This window comes from Pseudophryne corroboree, chromosome 11 (genome assembly GCF_028390025.1).
Source record: "Pseudophryne corroboree isolate aPseCor3 chromosome 11, aPseCor3.hap2, whole genome shotgun sequence".
Classification (NCBI taxonomy): domain Eukaryota; kingdom Metazoa; phylum Chordata; class Amphibia; order Anura; family Myobatrachidae; genus Pseudophryne; species Pseudophryne corroboree.
Genome location: NC_086454.1, coordinates 198,835,937 through 198,849,708, shown reverse-complemented (window position 1 = coordinate 198,849,708; position 13,772 = coordinate 198,835,937). Strand labels below are relative to the sequence as shown.

The window sequence follows — 13,772 nt, the reverse complement described above, 5'->3', positions numbered from 1 at the left end:
CACTTAAGTCAGTTGCTCTGTGGTTGTATCCTTTGCTCTTCCTGAGGTTAGGGAGAATGACAATCACACTCACTGGGGTAGCCCTCATTCCTTCATGCCTCTTACGTTAAAGCAGGGATGGGGAACCTTCGGCCCTCCAGCTGTTGTTGAACTACACATACCAGCATGCCTTGCTACAGTTTTGCTATTTTGGCCATGCTAAAACTGTTGCAGGGCATGCTGGGATGTGTAGTTCAACTACAGCTGGAGGGCCGAAGGTTCCCCATCCCTGCGTTAAAGGTAAAGCAGCATATGTTCCCCAACTCTAAATGCTGCTCACTCAGACCTTTAGTTTTAGATTTTTGGCAGGAGATCTCTTTTCTGTTGCAGCACTTATTTGCAAAACAATTTTACAGTTTTGGTTAGGATATCTCATTAGGGGTATTTTTGATAGATAATCATCCAAAGATGGCCTTAATGGATGCCACAGAAGTATTGTTTTAGAGACTGAAGTACTTTACAGTCCTGCTTGTAACCTCTGTTGTAGGGATGCCCAACACTGCATTCTTCTTATTAGAATGTCTGAGGCAGTGCTGAATTAGGGGGAAACCCCCTGGACTCCAGAGAGAGTTTCCTTATAGAAGCTTGTATGCCTGTAAGGTAGGTGTAGACATACTGAATACTTAATAAATTGACATGGCCATGATGACACAATTAGGGGCACATACAAATGTGGCTAATTGTCTGGTAGTTACCATGCTGCGCGGGGGAAAGGCTATGAATGAGATAGCCTTTTCCCTGCGCTTAATATCGGGGATTTCTGCCGAACTGCAGAATCAAAGGTTTTTCTTCGCGTGTAAACCCTCAATTGTGCCATTTTCTTGCTGTCTGTTTCTCAAAAGCTCCTTAAGCTGCGAGGAAAAGTACATCCTCTGGGATTTACGCGCAGGTGAATCCCCGCTAATTGGATCAGGCTGGCATGGCAATTAGCAGTGGAATAAACTCTGCGGCTAATTGAATATGCCCCTTAAGGCCCATATAGACGGGCCGATGCGGGGAGAGATGTGTGCTGAGCGAACCGCTCAGCACACAACTCTCCCGCCGCTCAGCACAGCGCGATCTGTGCTGAGCATGCGGGGGGAGACGGGGGGCCGCTCACTTCACCCAGCGGGTGAAGTGAGCGACCCGCTAGATTGGCCTGCACGGCAGGCCAATCTAGCAGCAGCGATAGCGATGCGCGGGGCTGCGCATCGCTATCGCTGTAAGGGGTACACACGGAGCGATCAGGCTTATATTCTAAGCAATCTAGTCAGATTGCTTAGAATATCGCTCCGTGAGTACCCCCCTTTAGAGTATTGCCCACCTTGTATATTCAAATAGAATTATGAAGACACACCCTTCTTTTCATTCCCGCTGCAGTCCACATTGACACAATGTACAGGATCTCAGTAAAAATGTTGCAGCTTTCAGTTTGTGCAGATGTACCTCCGGTCACATTGTGTGCACACCGGGTACAGATCTTGGTGCTTGCTTGGTGCACAAATTACAACACCTCCACACTCTGCAAAGTAAGAGTTTATCCATAAAAGTACTTTTTATAATGTAATAATGTAAAAGTTTGTTTTCTTGTAACTATAGAATTCAGCTTCATAGCTGACAGGTAGGCAGAGCCATTGGAGAAGTGGGTCTGTCAAATGTTACATTGGGTACTGGATACTACACCTCCTAGCATGAGTAGCAATCAAAGAAAATGTCATAGCCAGCCAAACAGACTGGTGCCAAATAGGAGAGAGAATGTGTAGAAGTATGAAAGTGTTGCCGTAAAGAAGGGGCCACAGCTGAAACCACCTAACCAAATGAAGCTAATGGGAGGCAGAGATCAGCAGCACAGCTGAGACTGAGGTTTGGCCTTGAAGAACCCTGTATTACCCAGGATTACCCTAACTGTGATATAAACTACCCTTCCAGACACTGAGGTACCAGGCAATGCAGGGTTTACTTTCTCATTTATAAGTTATCCGTAACTGGCTGAGAATGTTTGAAAAGAATGTAGTAGCATCTACTAAACTGTTTCATACTGTATAGATCATTGTAGATGTACGTGCATGGTGAAAGTTGCAACATTGCCTCCCATTTTGTCATACAGGAAATGTTTGTTATACAGGAAGTGCCTCTGCAGCCATTATTCAGCATGATTGCAGTGACTAAAGACCACACTTTGCAGCTCTCCAGAGTCCTGAGGTGATTTGCACACAGACCACTTTACAATTGTCATAGTGTTTTTTTGTTGTTGTGGTTGTTTTTTCTTCAATAATAGCTTTATTTCTCTGACGTCCTAGTGGATGCTGGGAACTCCGTAAGGACCATGGGGAATAGCGGGCTCCGAAGGAGGCTGGGCACTCTAGAAAGATTTATGACCACCTGGTGTGCACTGGCTCCTCCCACTATGACCCTCCTCCAAGCCTCAGTTAGATTTTGTGCCCGGCCGAGGTTGGATGCACACTAGGGGCTCTCCTGAGCCCTTAGAAAGAAAGTATAGATTTAGGTTTTTTATTTTCAGTGAGACCTGCTGGCAACAGGCTCACTGCAGCGAGGGACTAAGGGGAGAAGAAGCGAACTCGCCTGCTTGCAGCCGTATTGGGCTTCTTAGGCTACTGGACACCATTAGCTCCAGAGGGATCGACCGCAGGCCCAGTCCTTGGTGTTCGGTCCCGGAGCCGCGCCGCCGTCCCCCTTACAGAGCCAGAAGCAAGAAGAGGTCCGGAAAACCGGCGGCAGAAGACATCAGTCTTCACCAAGGTAGCACACAGCACTGCAGCTGTGCGCCATTGCTCCTCACACACACTTCACACTCCGGTCACTGAGGGTGCAGGGCGCTGGGGGGGGGGGGGCGCCCTGAGAAGCAATTATAACACCTTGGCTGGCAAAAATACCACAATATATAGCCCCAGGGGCTATATATGTGGAAAATACCCCTGCCAGAATCCAGAAAAAAGCGGGAGAATAGTCCGCAGAAAAGGGGCGGAGCTATCTCCTGCAGCACACTGGCGCCATTTCTCCTTCACAGATCCGCTGGAAGGAAGCTCCCTGGCTCTCCCCTGCAGTCTACACTACAGAAAAGGGTAAAAAAAGAGAGGGGGGGGGGGGCACTAAATTTAGGCGCTGTATAAATTATATAGAAAAAGCAGCTATAGGGGACATAACTCAGTTAGTCCCTGCATTATATAGCGCTCTGGTGTGTGCTGGCATACTCTCACTCTGTCCCCCCAAAGGGCTTTTGTGGGTCCTGTCCTCTGTTGGAGCATTCCTTGTGTGTGTGCGGTGTGTCGGTACGGCTGTGTCGACATGTTTGATGAGGATAATGATGTGGAGACGGAGCAGATGCCTTTAGAAGGGATGTCACCCCCTGCGGGGCAGACACCTGAGTGGTTGAGCTTATGGAAAGAAATGAGTGCACGTATAGACTCCTTACATAAGAAATTTGACGACATGCCAAATGTGGGACAGCCGACTTCTCAGCTCGTGCCTGTCCAGGCGTCGCACAGGTCATCAGGGGCTCTAAAACGCCCGCTACCTCAGACCGCAGACCCAGATGTCGACACTGATACTGACACCAGTGTCGACGACGATGAGTCTAACCTGATGCCCACTAAGGCCATTCACTGCATGATTGAGGCAATGAAAGAGGTGTTACACATTTCTGATATAAATACAGGTACCACTAAAAAGGGTATTATGTTTGGGGAGAAAAAACTACCCGTAGTTTTTCCCCCATCAGATGAATTAAATGAAGTGTGTGAAGAAGCGTGGGCTTTCCCTGATAAAAAATTGGTAATTCCTAAGAAGGTACTAATGGCGTTCCCTTTCCCGCCAGAGGATAGGTCACGTTGGGAAACACCTCCTAGGGTGGATAAAGCGCTCACACGTTTGTCTAAAAAAGTGGCACTACCGTCTCCGGATACGGCCGCCCTCAAGGAACCTGCTGATAGAAAGCAGGAGGCGATCCTGAAGTCTGTATATACACACTCAGGCATTATACTTAGGCCAGCTATTGCGTCAGCTTGGATGTGCAGTGCTGCCGCTGCGTGGTCAGATAAACTGTCAGAAAATATTGACACATTAGACAGAGACACGATCCTGTTAACCATAGACCATATAAAAGACTCAGTCTTATATATGAGAGATGCACAGAGGGAAATCTGCCGACTGGCATCTAAAGTTAGTGCATTGTCCATTTCTGCTAGGAGAGGCTTATGGACTCGCCAGTGGACAGGAGATGCAGATTCTAAAAGGCACATGGAAGTGTTGCCATATAAGGGTGAGGAATTATTTGGGGATGGTCTCTCGGACCTAGTTTCCACAGCAACGTCTGGGAAGTCAGCATTTTTACCCCATGTCCCCTCACAGCCTAAGAAGGCGCCGTTTTATCAGGTTCAGTCCTTTCGGACCCAGAAAAACAGGCGTGGAAAAGGCGGGTCTTTTCTATCCATAGGCAGAGGTAGGGGAAAAAGGCTGCAACAAACAGCAGGTTCCCAGGAGCAAAAGTCCTCCCCCGCTTCTTCTGCCAAGTCCGCCGCATGACGGTGGGGCTCCACAGGCGGAGCCTGGTACGGTGGGGGGCCGCCTCAAGAATTTCAGCGATCAGTGGGCTCGCTCACAGGTGGATCCCTGGATCCTTCAAATAGTATCTCAGGGGTACAAACTGGAATTCGAGGCGTCTCCACCCCACCGGTTCCTAAAATCTGCCTTGCCGATTGCTCCCTCAGACAGGGAGGCAGTGCTAGCGGCAATTCACAAGCTGTATTCCCAGCAGGTGATAATCAAGGTACCCCTACTTCAACAAGGCCGGGGTTACTATTCCACACTATTTGTGGTACCGAAACCGGACGGTTCGGTGAGACCCATTTTAAATTTGAAATTCTTGAACACATACATAAAAAAATTCAAGTTCAAGATGGAATCGCTCAGGGCGGTTATTGCGAGCCTGGAAGAGGGGGATTACATGGTATCCCTGGACATCAAGGATGCTTACTTGCATGTCCCCATTTACCATCCTCACCAGGAGTACCTCAGATTTGTGGTACAGGATTGCCATTACCAATTCCAGACGCTGCCGTTGGACTGTCCACGGCACCGAGGGTATTTACCAAGGTTATGGCGGAAATGATGATACTCCTTTGAAAAAAGGGAGTTTTAATTATCCCGTACTTGGACGATCTCCTAATAAAAGCGAGGTCCAAGGAACAGTTGTTGGTGGGAGTAGCACTATCTCAGGAGGTGCTGCACCAGCACGGCTGGATTCTGAATATCCCAAAGTCACAGCTGGTTCCGACGACACGGCTACTGTTCCTGGGTATGATTCTGGATACAGTCCAGAAAAAAGTGTTTCTCCCGGAGGAGAAAGCCAGGGAGTTGTCATCTCTAGTCAGAGACCTCCTGAAGCCAAAACAGGTATCAGTGCATCGCTGCACGCGGGTCCTGGGAAAGATGGTGGCTTCTTACGAAGCAATTCCCTTCGGCAGGTTCCATGCCGGAATCTTTCAGTGGGACCTGCTGGACCAGTGGTCCGGATCGCATCTTCAGATGCATCGCTTAATAACCCTGTCTCCAAGAACCAGGGTGTCTCTACTGTGGTGGCTGCAGAGTGCCCATCTTCTAGAGGGCCGCAGGTTCGGCATACAGGACTGGGTCCTGGTGACCACGGATGCCAGCCATCGAGGCTGGGGGGCAGTCACACAGGGAAGAAACTTCCAAGGACTATGGTCGAGTCAGGAGACTTCCCTTCACATAAATATTCTGGAACTAAGGGCCATCTACAATGCCCTAAGTCAAGCAAAATCCCTGCTCCTACACCAACCGGTGCTGATCCAGTCAGACAACATCACGGCAGTCGCCCATGTAAATCGACAGGGCGGCACAAGAAGCAGGATGGCGATGGCAGAAGCCACAAGAATCCTCCGATGGGCGGAGAATCATGTACTAGCACTGTCAGCAGTGTTCATTCCGGGAGTGGACAACTGGGAAGCAGACTTCCTCAGCAGACACGACCTCCACCCGGGAGAGTGGGGACTTCATCCAGAAGTCTTCCAGATGCTGGTAAACCGTTGGGAAAAACCACAGGTGGACGTTGATGGCGTCCCGCCTCAACAAAAAGTTAAAAAGATATTGCGCCAGGTCAAGGGACCCTCAGGCGGTAGCTGTGGACGCTCTAGTGACACCGTGGGTGTACCAGTCGGTTTATGTGTTCCCTCCTCTGCCTCTCATACCAAAGGTATTGAGAATAATAAGAAAGCGAGGAGTAAACACAATTCTCGTGGTTCCGGATTGGCCAAGACGAGCGTGGTACCCGGAACTTCAAGAGATGCTCTCAGAGGACCGTGGCCTCTACCGCTCAGACAGGACCTGCTACAGCAGGGGCCCTGTCTGTTCCAAGACTTACCGCGGCTGCGTTTGACGGCATGGCGGTTGAACACCGGATCCTAAAGGAAAGGGTATTCCGGTAGAAGTCATTCCTACGCTTATTAAGGCCAGGAAAGATGTTACGGCAAAGCATTATCACCGCATATGGCGGAAATATGTTGCATGGTGCGAGGCCAAATAGGCCCCAACAGAGGAATTTCAACTAGGTCGAATTCTGCATTTCCTGCAAGCAGGAGTGAATATGGGCCTAAAACTAGGCTCCATTAAAGTACAGATCTCGGCTCTGTCGATTTTCTTTCAAAAAGAACTAGCTTCAGTACCTGAAGTTCAGACATTTGTGAAAGGAGTGCTGCATATTCAGCCCCCGTTTGTGCCTCCTGTGGCACCTTGGGATCTCAACGTGGTGTTGAGTTTCTTAGAATCACATTGGTTTGAGCCACTAAAAACCGTGGATCTGAAATATCTCACGTGGAAAGTGGTCATGTTATTGGCCTTGGCTTCAGCCAGGCGAGTGTCAGAATTGGCGGCTTTATCATGTAAAAGCCCTTATCTGATTTTCCATATGGATAGGGCAGAATTGAGGACTCGTCCCCAATTTCTCCCTAAGGTGGTGTCAGCGTTTCACCTGAACCAGCCTATTGTGGTGCCTGCGGCTACTAGGGATATGGAGGACTCCAAGTTGCTAGACGTTGTCAGGGCCCTGAAAATATATGTTTCCAGGACGGCTGGAGTCAGAAAATCTGACTCGCTGTTTATCCTGTATGCACCCAACAAGCTGGGTGCTCCTGCTTCTAAGCAGTCTATTGCTCGCTGGATTTGTAGTACAATTCAGCTTGCACATTCTGTGGCAGGCCTGCCACAGCCAAAATCTGTAAATGCCCATTCCACAAGGAAGGTGGGCTCATCTTGGGCGGCTGCCCGAGGGGTCTCGGCTTTACAACTTTGCCGAGCAGCTACTTGGTCAGGGGCAAACACGTTTGCAAAATTCTACAAATTTGATACCCTGGCTGAGGAGGACCTGGAGTTCTCTCATTCGGTGCTGCAGAGTCATCCGCACTCTCCCGCCCGTTTGGGAGCTTTGGTATAATCCCCATGGTCCTTATGGAGTTCCCAGCATCCACTAGGACGTCAGAGAAAATAAGACTTTACTCACCGGTAATTCTATTTCTCGTAGTCCGTAGTGGATGCTGGGCGCCCATCCCAAGTGCGGATTGTCTGCAATACTTGTAAATAGTTATTGTTAACTAAAGGGTTATTGTTGAGCCATCTGTTGAGAGGCTCCGTTGTTTTCATACTGTCAAACTGGATATAGTATCACGAGTTGTACGGTGTGATTGGTGTGGCTGGTAAGAGTCTTACCCGGGATTCTAAATCCTTCCTTATTATGTCAGCTCGTCCGGGCACAGTGTCCTAACTGAGGCTTGGAGGAGGGTCATAGTGGGAGGAGCCAGTGCACACCAGGTGGTCATAAATCTTTCTAGAGTGCCCAGCCTCCTTCGGAGCCCGCTATTCCCCATGGTCCTTACGGAGTTCCCAGCATCCACTACGGACTACGAGAAATAGAATTACCGGTGAGTAAATTCTTATTATTTGTATTGAAAGGACTGTTCACAAAAGCAACAATTTTTTTTTTTATATATACTGTAGCATAAATGAACACAGCACTTCTTAAGACATCAAATAAACAAAATGCTAGCAAACATGCCTTGCAAATATTAAAACAAAATGGGAAAAATCTGTGTTCTGGAGTGACAGAAATACTCAAAAGATAGGTAGGGAAAATAAAATGAAAGTATTAATTGTGAGTTGAAATGCATCCAATGCAGTAATGATTGAACACTATAGGCAGCAAGAGTGTAGATGTGACTACAAGGGTGGGATGTAAGTAGGTCCAAGTTCGACCGTCATGCAGAATGCCAGCTGAACTTGGACGTTTTTTAAATAGGCAATCATGTACACTGCTAAACCATGACTTGTACATGATGACCATTTAAAAAAAATGTCAGAGTATGGCCGGCATTCCACCCAGCCGCCAAATTCGGACTTCATTACATACCGCCCAAAATGTTGATAAGGTCAGGCCTGGATTTTATTCCTTTACTCCATTAGACCATGCTTGGTGCACTGGCCTAGTACGCACTGTGTGTTCCACTAGTAAATTATACTTGTGTTGATTTCAAGTGATCCTTTAATGCATTGTTCAACATTTAAGCAACAAGCTCAACCATGCCTCTCACCTTCACATAATGGTGGTCTATTCTTCAGTTTGTATCCAGTTTTACATTCACATTTGAAGTATCCTGGAATATTGACACAACTGCCAGGGTCTCCGCACATTCCTGAGCGCAAACATTCATCAACATCTGGGAGAGAATAATCTGTTAGCTCAGGGGGAAAGCTGTTGACAAATCGCTGAAGCTATAACAAAATGAAAGACTGTGTGTGCAGGCTGTATAGGATATGTTCCAGTTGCCGCAGCTGCACATAAATTTATTCCAGAATAATGGATTTTGAAAACGTTTGTTTGAGGAAAAACATGCATTGTAAATTTTGTGAAAATGCTATATACTCATTATTCCTGGCTGAACAATGGCACGACACGATAATATCTTTAGAGATATTACAGTATGCACTGTTTACTCCGACGTGCTCCCTTAAGGTGTGTACACACGGTGAGATAAGTACTTGCGATTTTGACTATATAGTCAAAATCGCAAGGAAAGTTAGTGCATAGCCACTCTGCGATCCCGATTCAATCCCGATGCGCGGTCCCGCATTGCAAGCCAATTTTGACTATCTAGTATAACAGTATAGTCAAAATTTGCACTTAGTCAAAATCACACATAGCCAATATCGCAAACACAGTCTATCTAGGCTTGCGATACCGACCACAGGTGCATATCACATTGGGGGTAATTCCAAGTTGATCGCAGCAGGAAATTTTTTAGCAGTTGGGCAAAACCATGTGCACTGCAGGGGAGGCAGATATAACATAACTGGCTGCTTTATTTTTACACTGCAAATTAGATTTCAGTTTGAACACACCACACCCAAATCTAACTTTCTCTGCACATGTTAAATCTGCCTCCCCTGCAGTGCACATGGTTTTGCCCAACTGCTAACAAAATTCCTGCTGCGATCAACTTGGAATTACCCCCATAGTGAGAATCGAAAAGTCAACATCTCACCGTGTGTACACACCTTTACTATGATACTCATTCCTCCTGGCTCACCAATGGCACAACACGGTAATATCTCTAGAGATATTACTGTATGTACTATTTACTCCGATGGGCTCCAATCTATATTCCCGACGACATGTACACGCACACACATTCACCCTAGGGTTAATTTTGTTGGGAGCCAATTAACCTGCCAGTATATTTTTGGATTGTGGGAGGAAACCGGAGTACCCGGAGGAAACCCACGCAAGTATGGGGAGAATATACAAACTCCACACAGTTAGGACCATGGTGGGAATTGAACCCATGACCTCAGTGCTGTGAGGCAGTAATGCTAACCATTACACCATCCGTACTGCCCAGGCTTCAGCACAGATGGTTAAATCAAAATAACTGAGGTACTAATTAAGTCACCTGTGCTGAAGCATGCATATCTCTAAAACCTGGACTATTAGTGTGCCTTGAGGACCGAGGTTGGGATTGCCTGTTCTAGAAACACTAAGCACTCTTTACTCCGATGGGCTCCCTTACTATGTTACTCATTCCTCCTGGCTGACCAATGACACAACACAGTAGTATCTCTAGAGACACTATGCACTCTTTACTCCGATGGGCTCCCTTACTATGTTACTCATGCCTCCTGGCTGACCAATGACACAACACAGTAGTATCTCTAGAGACACTATGCACTCTTTACTCTGATGGGCTCCCATAAAATTATACATTGCAAAGAAATTTGATCCTGGATTTTAAGTTCTTGCAGTATGGAGCAATGGTTGTTGTCTTTCATCTAATGCTTGGATCTTTCCAATGTTTTTAATTAGCCATGCAATGCTTTAGGGCCTTATTTATTTTGCCGCACTAATTACAGCATAATGAAAAGTGCTTGTAGTTAGAGACTTTTACGCCCGAAGCTATTCAATTACAAGATGGCCAAATTGATCGATAAATCAATAATTTTGGTGGAAATATTTCATATAAAAGAGACTAGATTGAAGCTCTTAAAAGTCCCATCTACTACATCGCAATTGACTTTCTTTTCATTCCAAATTTGTAATGTGTGTGAAGAAATGACTTGACGTGTCAGGAGGTGGCACCTAAATGGAAGAGAGGGAACCCAAAAGATAGTGGTCTCCATAACAGCACTACGTGTAATAGCTTTCATATTGTTCTGCAAATGCTTCAGTTCTTTCATTGTCAAATATGTGCCATTGTATATGAGAGATGCAATATGAACATTTTTTATTATTTTTCAATGTAACCAGCAAGACCACACATAAAGTGATTGAGAAAGAGAAAACAAACAATCCTCTTACCCACACAAGATATCTGCCCGAGTGATACATTTAGTCTGAACCCATGAAGACAATGACAGTTAAATGAGCCAGCGGTGTTCCGGCACAATCCCTTTCCGTGACCACAGGGGTTATTCTTACATTCATCAATATCTAGGATGGAAAAAGCACAATATAAGCTGTGATAATATGGAAGTAAAATGTTATGAAAATCCTAGAAAATGGATATACTCAATTATTCTGCTGCTTTTAGTATTACAATAACGAACACTATAAAAACTAAATAATAAAGCTTTTCCACAAGGTGTATAACTGCTTTGCATGCAAGGATGGCGGTTTTACGGGCCTATACAGGTTGATTTGCACAAAATAATGTGTGCATTTTTGTAACTGAAATTTGTAAATAAAGCTTGGTGAAAAAAAATTGGATTTTAATTACCTACCGGTAAATCCTTTTCTCGTAGTCCATAAGGGATACTGGGGTCATTTAGTACAATGGGTATAGATGGAGTCCAAAGGAGCCGGTGCACTTATAATTCTTCAAACAGAGTGTCTGGCGCCTACCCTCTATGCCCTCCCCCACAGCCCACTCTACGAAAACTGTGCCTGAAGGAGCTGAACATACTTGAGAGGAGGAAACATGACAAGACGAGTGGTGAGAATAACAAACCAGCACACAACAGAACAACAAACCAGCAACAACCAGTGAAACAGAAACAGCAACAGCTGAGTAAAACAACATCAACAAGAACAACTTGCAGAAAAGTCGAAGCACAGAGGCAGGCGCCCAGTATCCCTTATGGAGTACGAGAACAGGATATACCGGTAGGTAATTAAAATCTTATTTTCTCTAACATTCATATGAGATACTGGGGTCACTTACTACAATGGGGACGTCCCAAAGCTCCCAGAATGCGTGGGAACGTGATGAGACATCTGTAGTAGAGAATGTCCGTAGAGGACATCCTTCTTAGCCAGGGTATCAACGTGTAGCGGCCCGGCATAGTTGCAAAGCTGAGACACCATGGGCAGCCGCCCAGGAGGAACCCACCGACCTAGTAGAGTGGGCCTTGATAGACCGTGGAACAGGTAAGGCTGCCGGAGTGTAGGCCTGCTGAATAGTAAGCCTAATCCAACGAGCAATCGACTGCTTCGAAGCAGGGCAACCCTTCTTTTGCGCATCATACAGCACAAAACGGGAATCCGATTTTCGGAAAGCAGCCGTCCTCTTGACGTAGATCTTCAGGGCTCGCACCACATCCAAGGACTCAGGATTCGAGGAAGTGGGTGAAGCCGCCGGAACCACAATAGGATGATTAAGGTGGAACGCAGAAACCACCTTGGGCAGGAACTGCTGATGAGTCCTAAGCTCTGCTCTGTCCTCATGAAAGACCAATTAAGGACTCTTGCAGAACAAAGCACCCATTTCCGAAATACGCCTAGCCGAAGCTAAGGCCAAAAGCATGAGAGTCTTCCATGTAAGGAACTTGTCCTTCACGAACATCAGTGGTTCAAACCAAGAGGATTGCGGAAAGGGCAAAACCACATTTAGATCCCAAGGTGCCGTGGGTGGCAAAAAAGGAGGCTGGATGCGAAGGACACCCTGCAAGAACGTCTGGACCTCAGGTAATGCAGCCAATTTCTTCTAAATAGAAAATGGACAAGGCTGAGATGTGCACCTTTATGGAGCCCAACCGCAGGCCCATGTCCACACCAGCCTGTAAGAAATGCAAAAAGTGCCCCAAATTGAAATCCGCAGCAGGATACCCCTGGCCCTCACACCAGGAGATATAACTTTCCAGATATGATGATTATGCTTCGATGTGACTGCCTTCCTGGCTTGAAGCATGGTAGCAATAACCTTGTCCGGAATACCCTTCTCAGCTAGAATGTTCTGCTCAACCGCCATGCCGCTAAATGAAGCTGCCGTAAGTCCTGATAGATGAACGGCACTTACTGAAGAAGATCCTGCCGCATTGGCAGAGGCCAGGGATCTTCCACAGCCATGGCCAAAAGATATGCATACCAAACTCTTTGAGGCCAATCAGGGGCAATTAGAATTGCCTGAACACCCTCCTTTTGGATTCTTTTTAGAACCCTGGGGAGTAACGGAATCAGAGGAAACAGGTACACCAGTCAGTAAGCCCATGGCGTTGTCGGTGCGTCTACTGCCACCGCCTGAGGGTCCCTTGTCCTGGAGCAGTAGCGCCGAAGCTTATTGTTGAGCTGAGAGGCAATCAGATTGATCTGCGGACAGCTCCACTGATCCGTTATCAGTCGAAATACCTGTGGATGTAGACCCCACTCGCCTTGGTGCAGGTCGTATCAACTTAGGAAGTCCGCCTCCCAGTTGTCTACTCCCGGAATGAATATGACTGTTACCGCCCTTGCATTCCTTTCTACCCAGAGGAGTATCTTGGACACCTCCCGCATGCAAGCTCTGCTCTTTGTCCCTCCCTGCCAATTGATGTATGCCACTGCGGTGGCGTTGTCCAACTGAACCTAGATGGCCCGACCTTGAAGCAGAGGAGATGCCTGCAGCAGAGCATTGTAGATCGCTCTGAGGTCCAAGTTGTTTATTGGAAGAACGACTTTGTGGCTTGACCACCTGCCCTGAAACTGCGCCCCTTGGGTGACAGTTCCCCAACTAAGAAGACTCGCATCTGTGGTTAAGAGAATCCAATCTTGTATCCCAAAGCTCCGACCCTCCAGGAGGTTGGAGGACTGCAGCCACCACAGGAGAGAAATTCTGGCCTGCGGTGAGAGATGTATGACCTGGTGCATTTGCAGATGCGTACCCGACCATTTCTTCAGGAGATCCGGTTGGAAAGTCCTCGCATGGAACCTGCCATATTGAATCGCCTCATAAGAGGCCACCATCCTTCCCAACAGTCAT

The 13,772-nt window shown here is 47.0% G+C and overlaps 1 protein-coding gene across 1 annotated transcript in view; it reads right to left on the bottom strand.

Moving 5' to 3' along the window:
- The window catches only part of LTBP3 (latent transforming growth factor beta binding protein 3), a 282,983-nt gene that overhangs the window by 156,400 nt on the left and 112,811 nt on the right, over positions 1-13,772 (bottom strand). Inside the window, exons 13-14 of the mRNA XM_063945201.1 lie at positions 10,898-11,029; positions 8,637-8,762 (exon numbers count right to left, since the gene is read on the bottom strand). Coding sequence (XP_063801271.1) covers positions 8,637-8,762; positions 10,898-11,029 — 258 coding nt within the window. The remainder of the gene's footprint in view (positions 1-8,636; positions 8,763-10,897; positions 11,030-13,772) is intronic.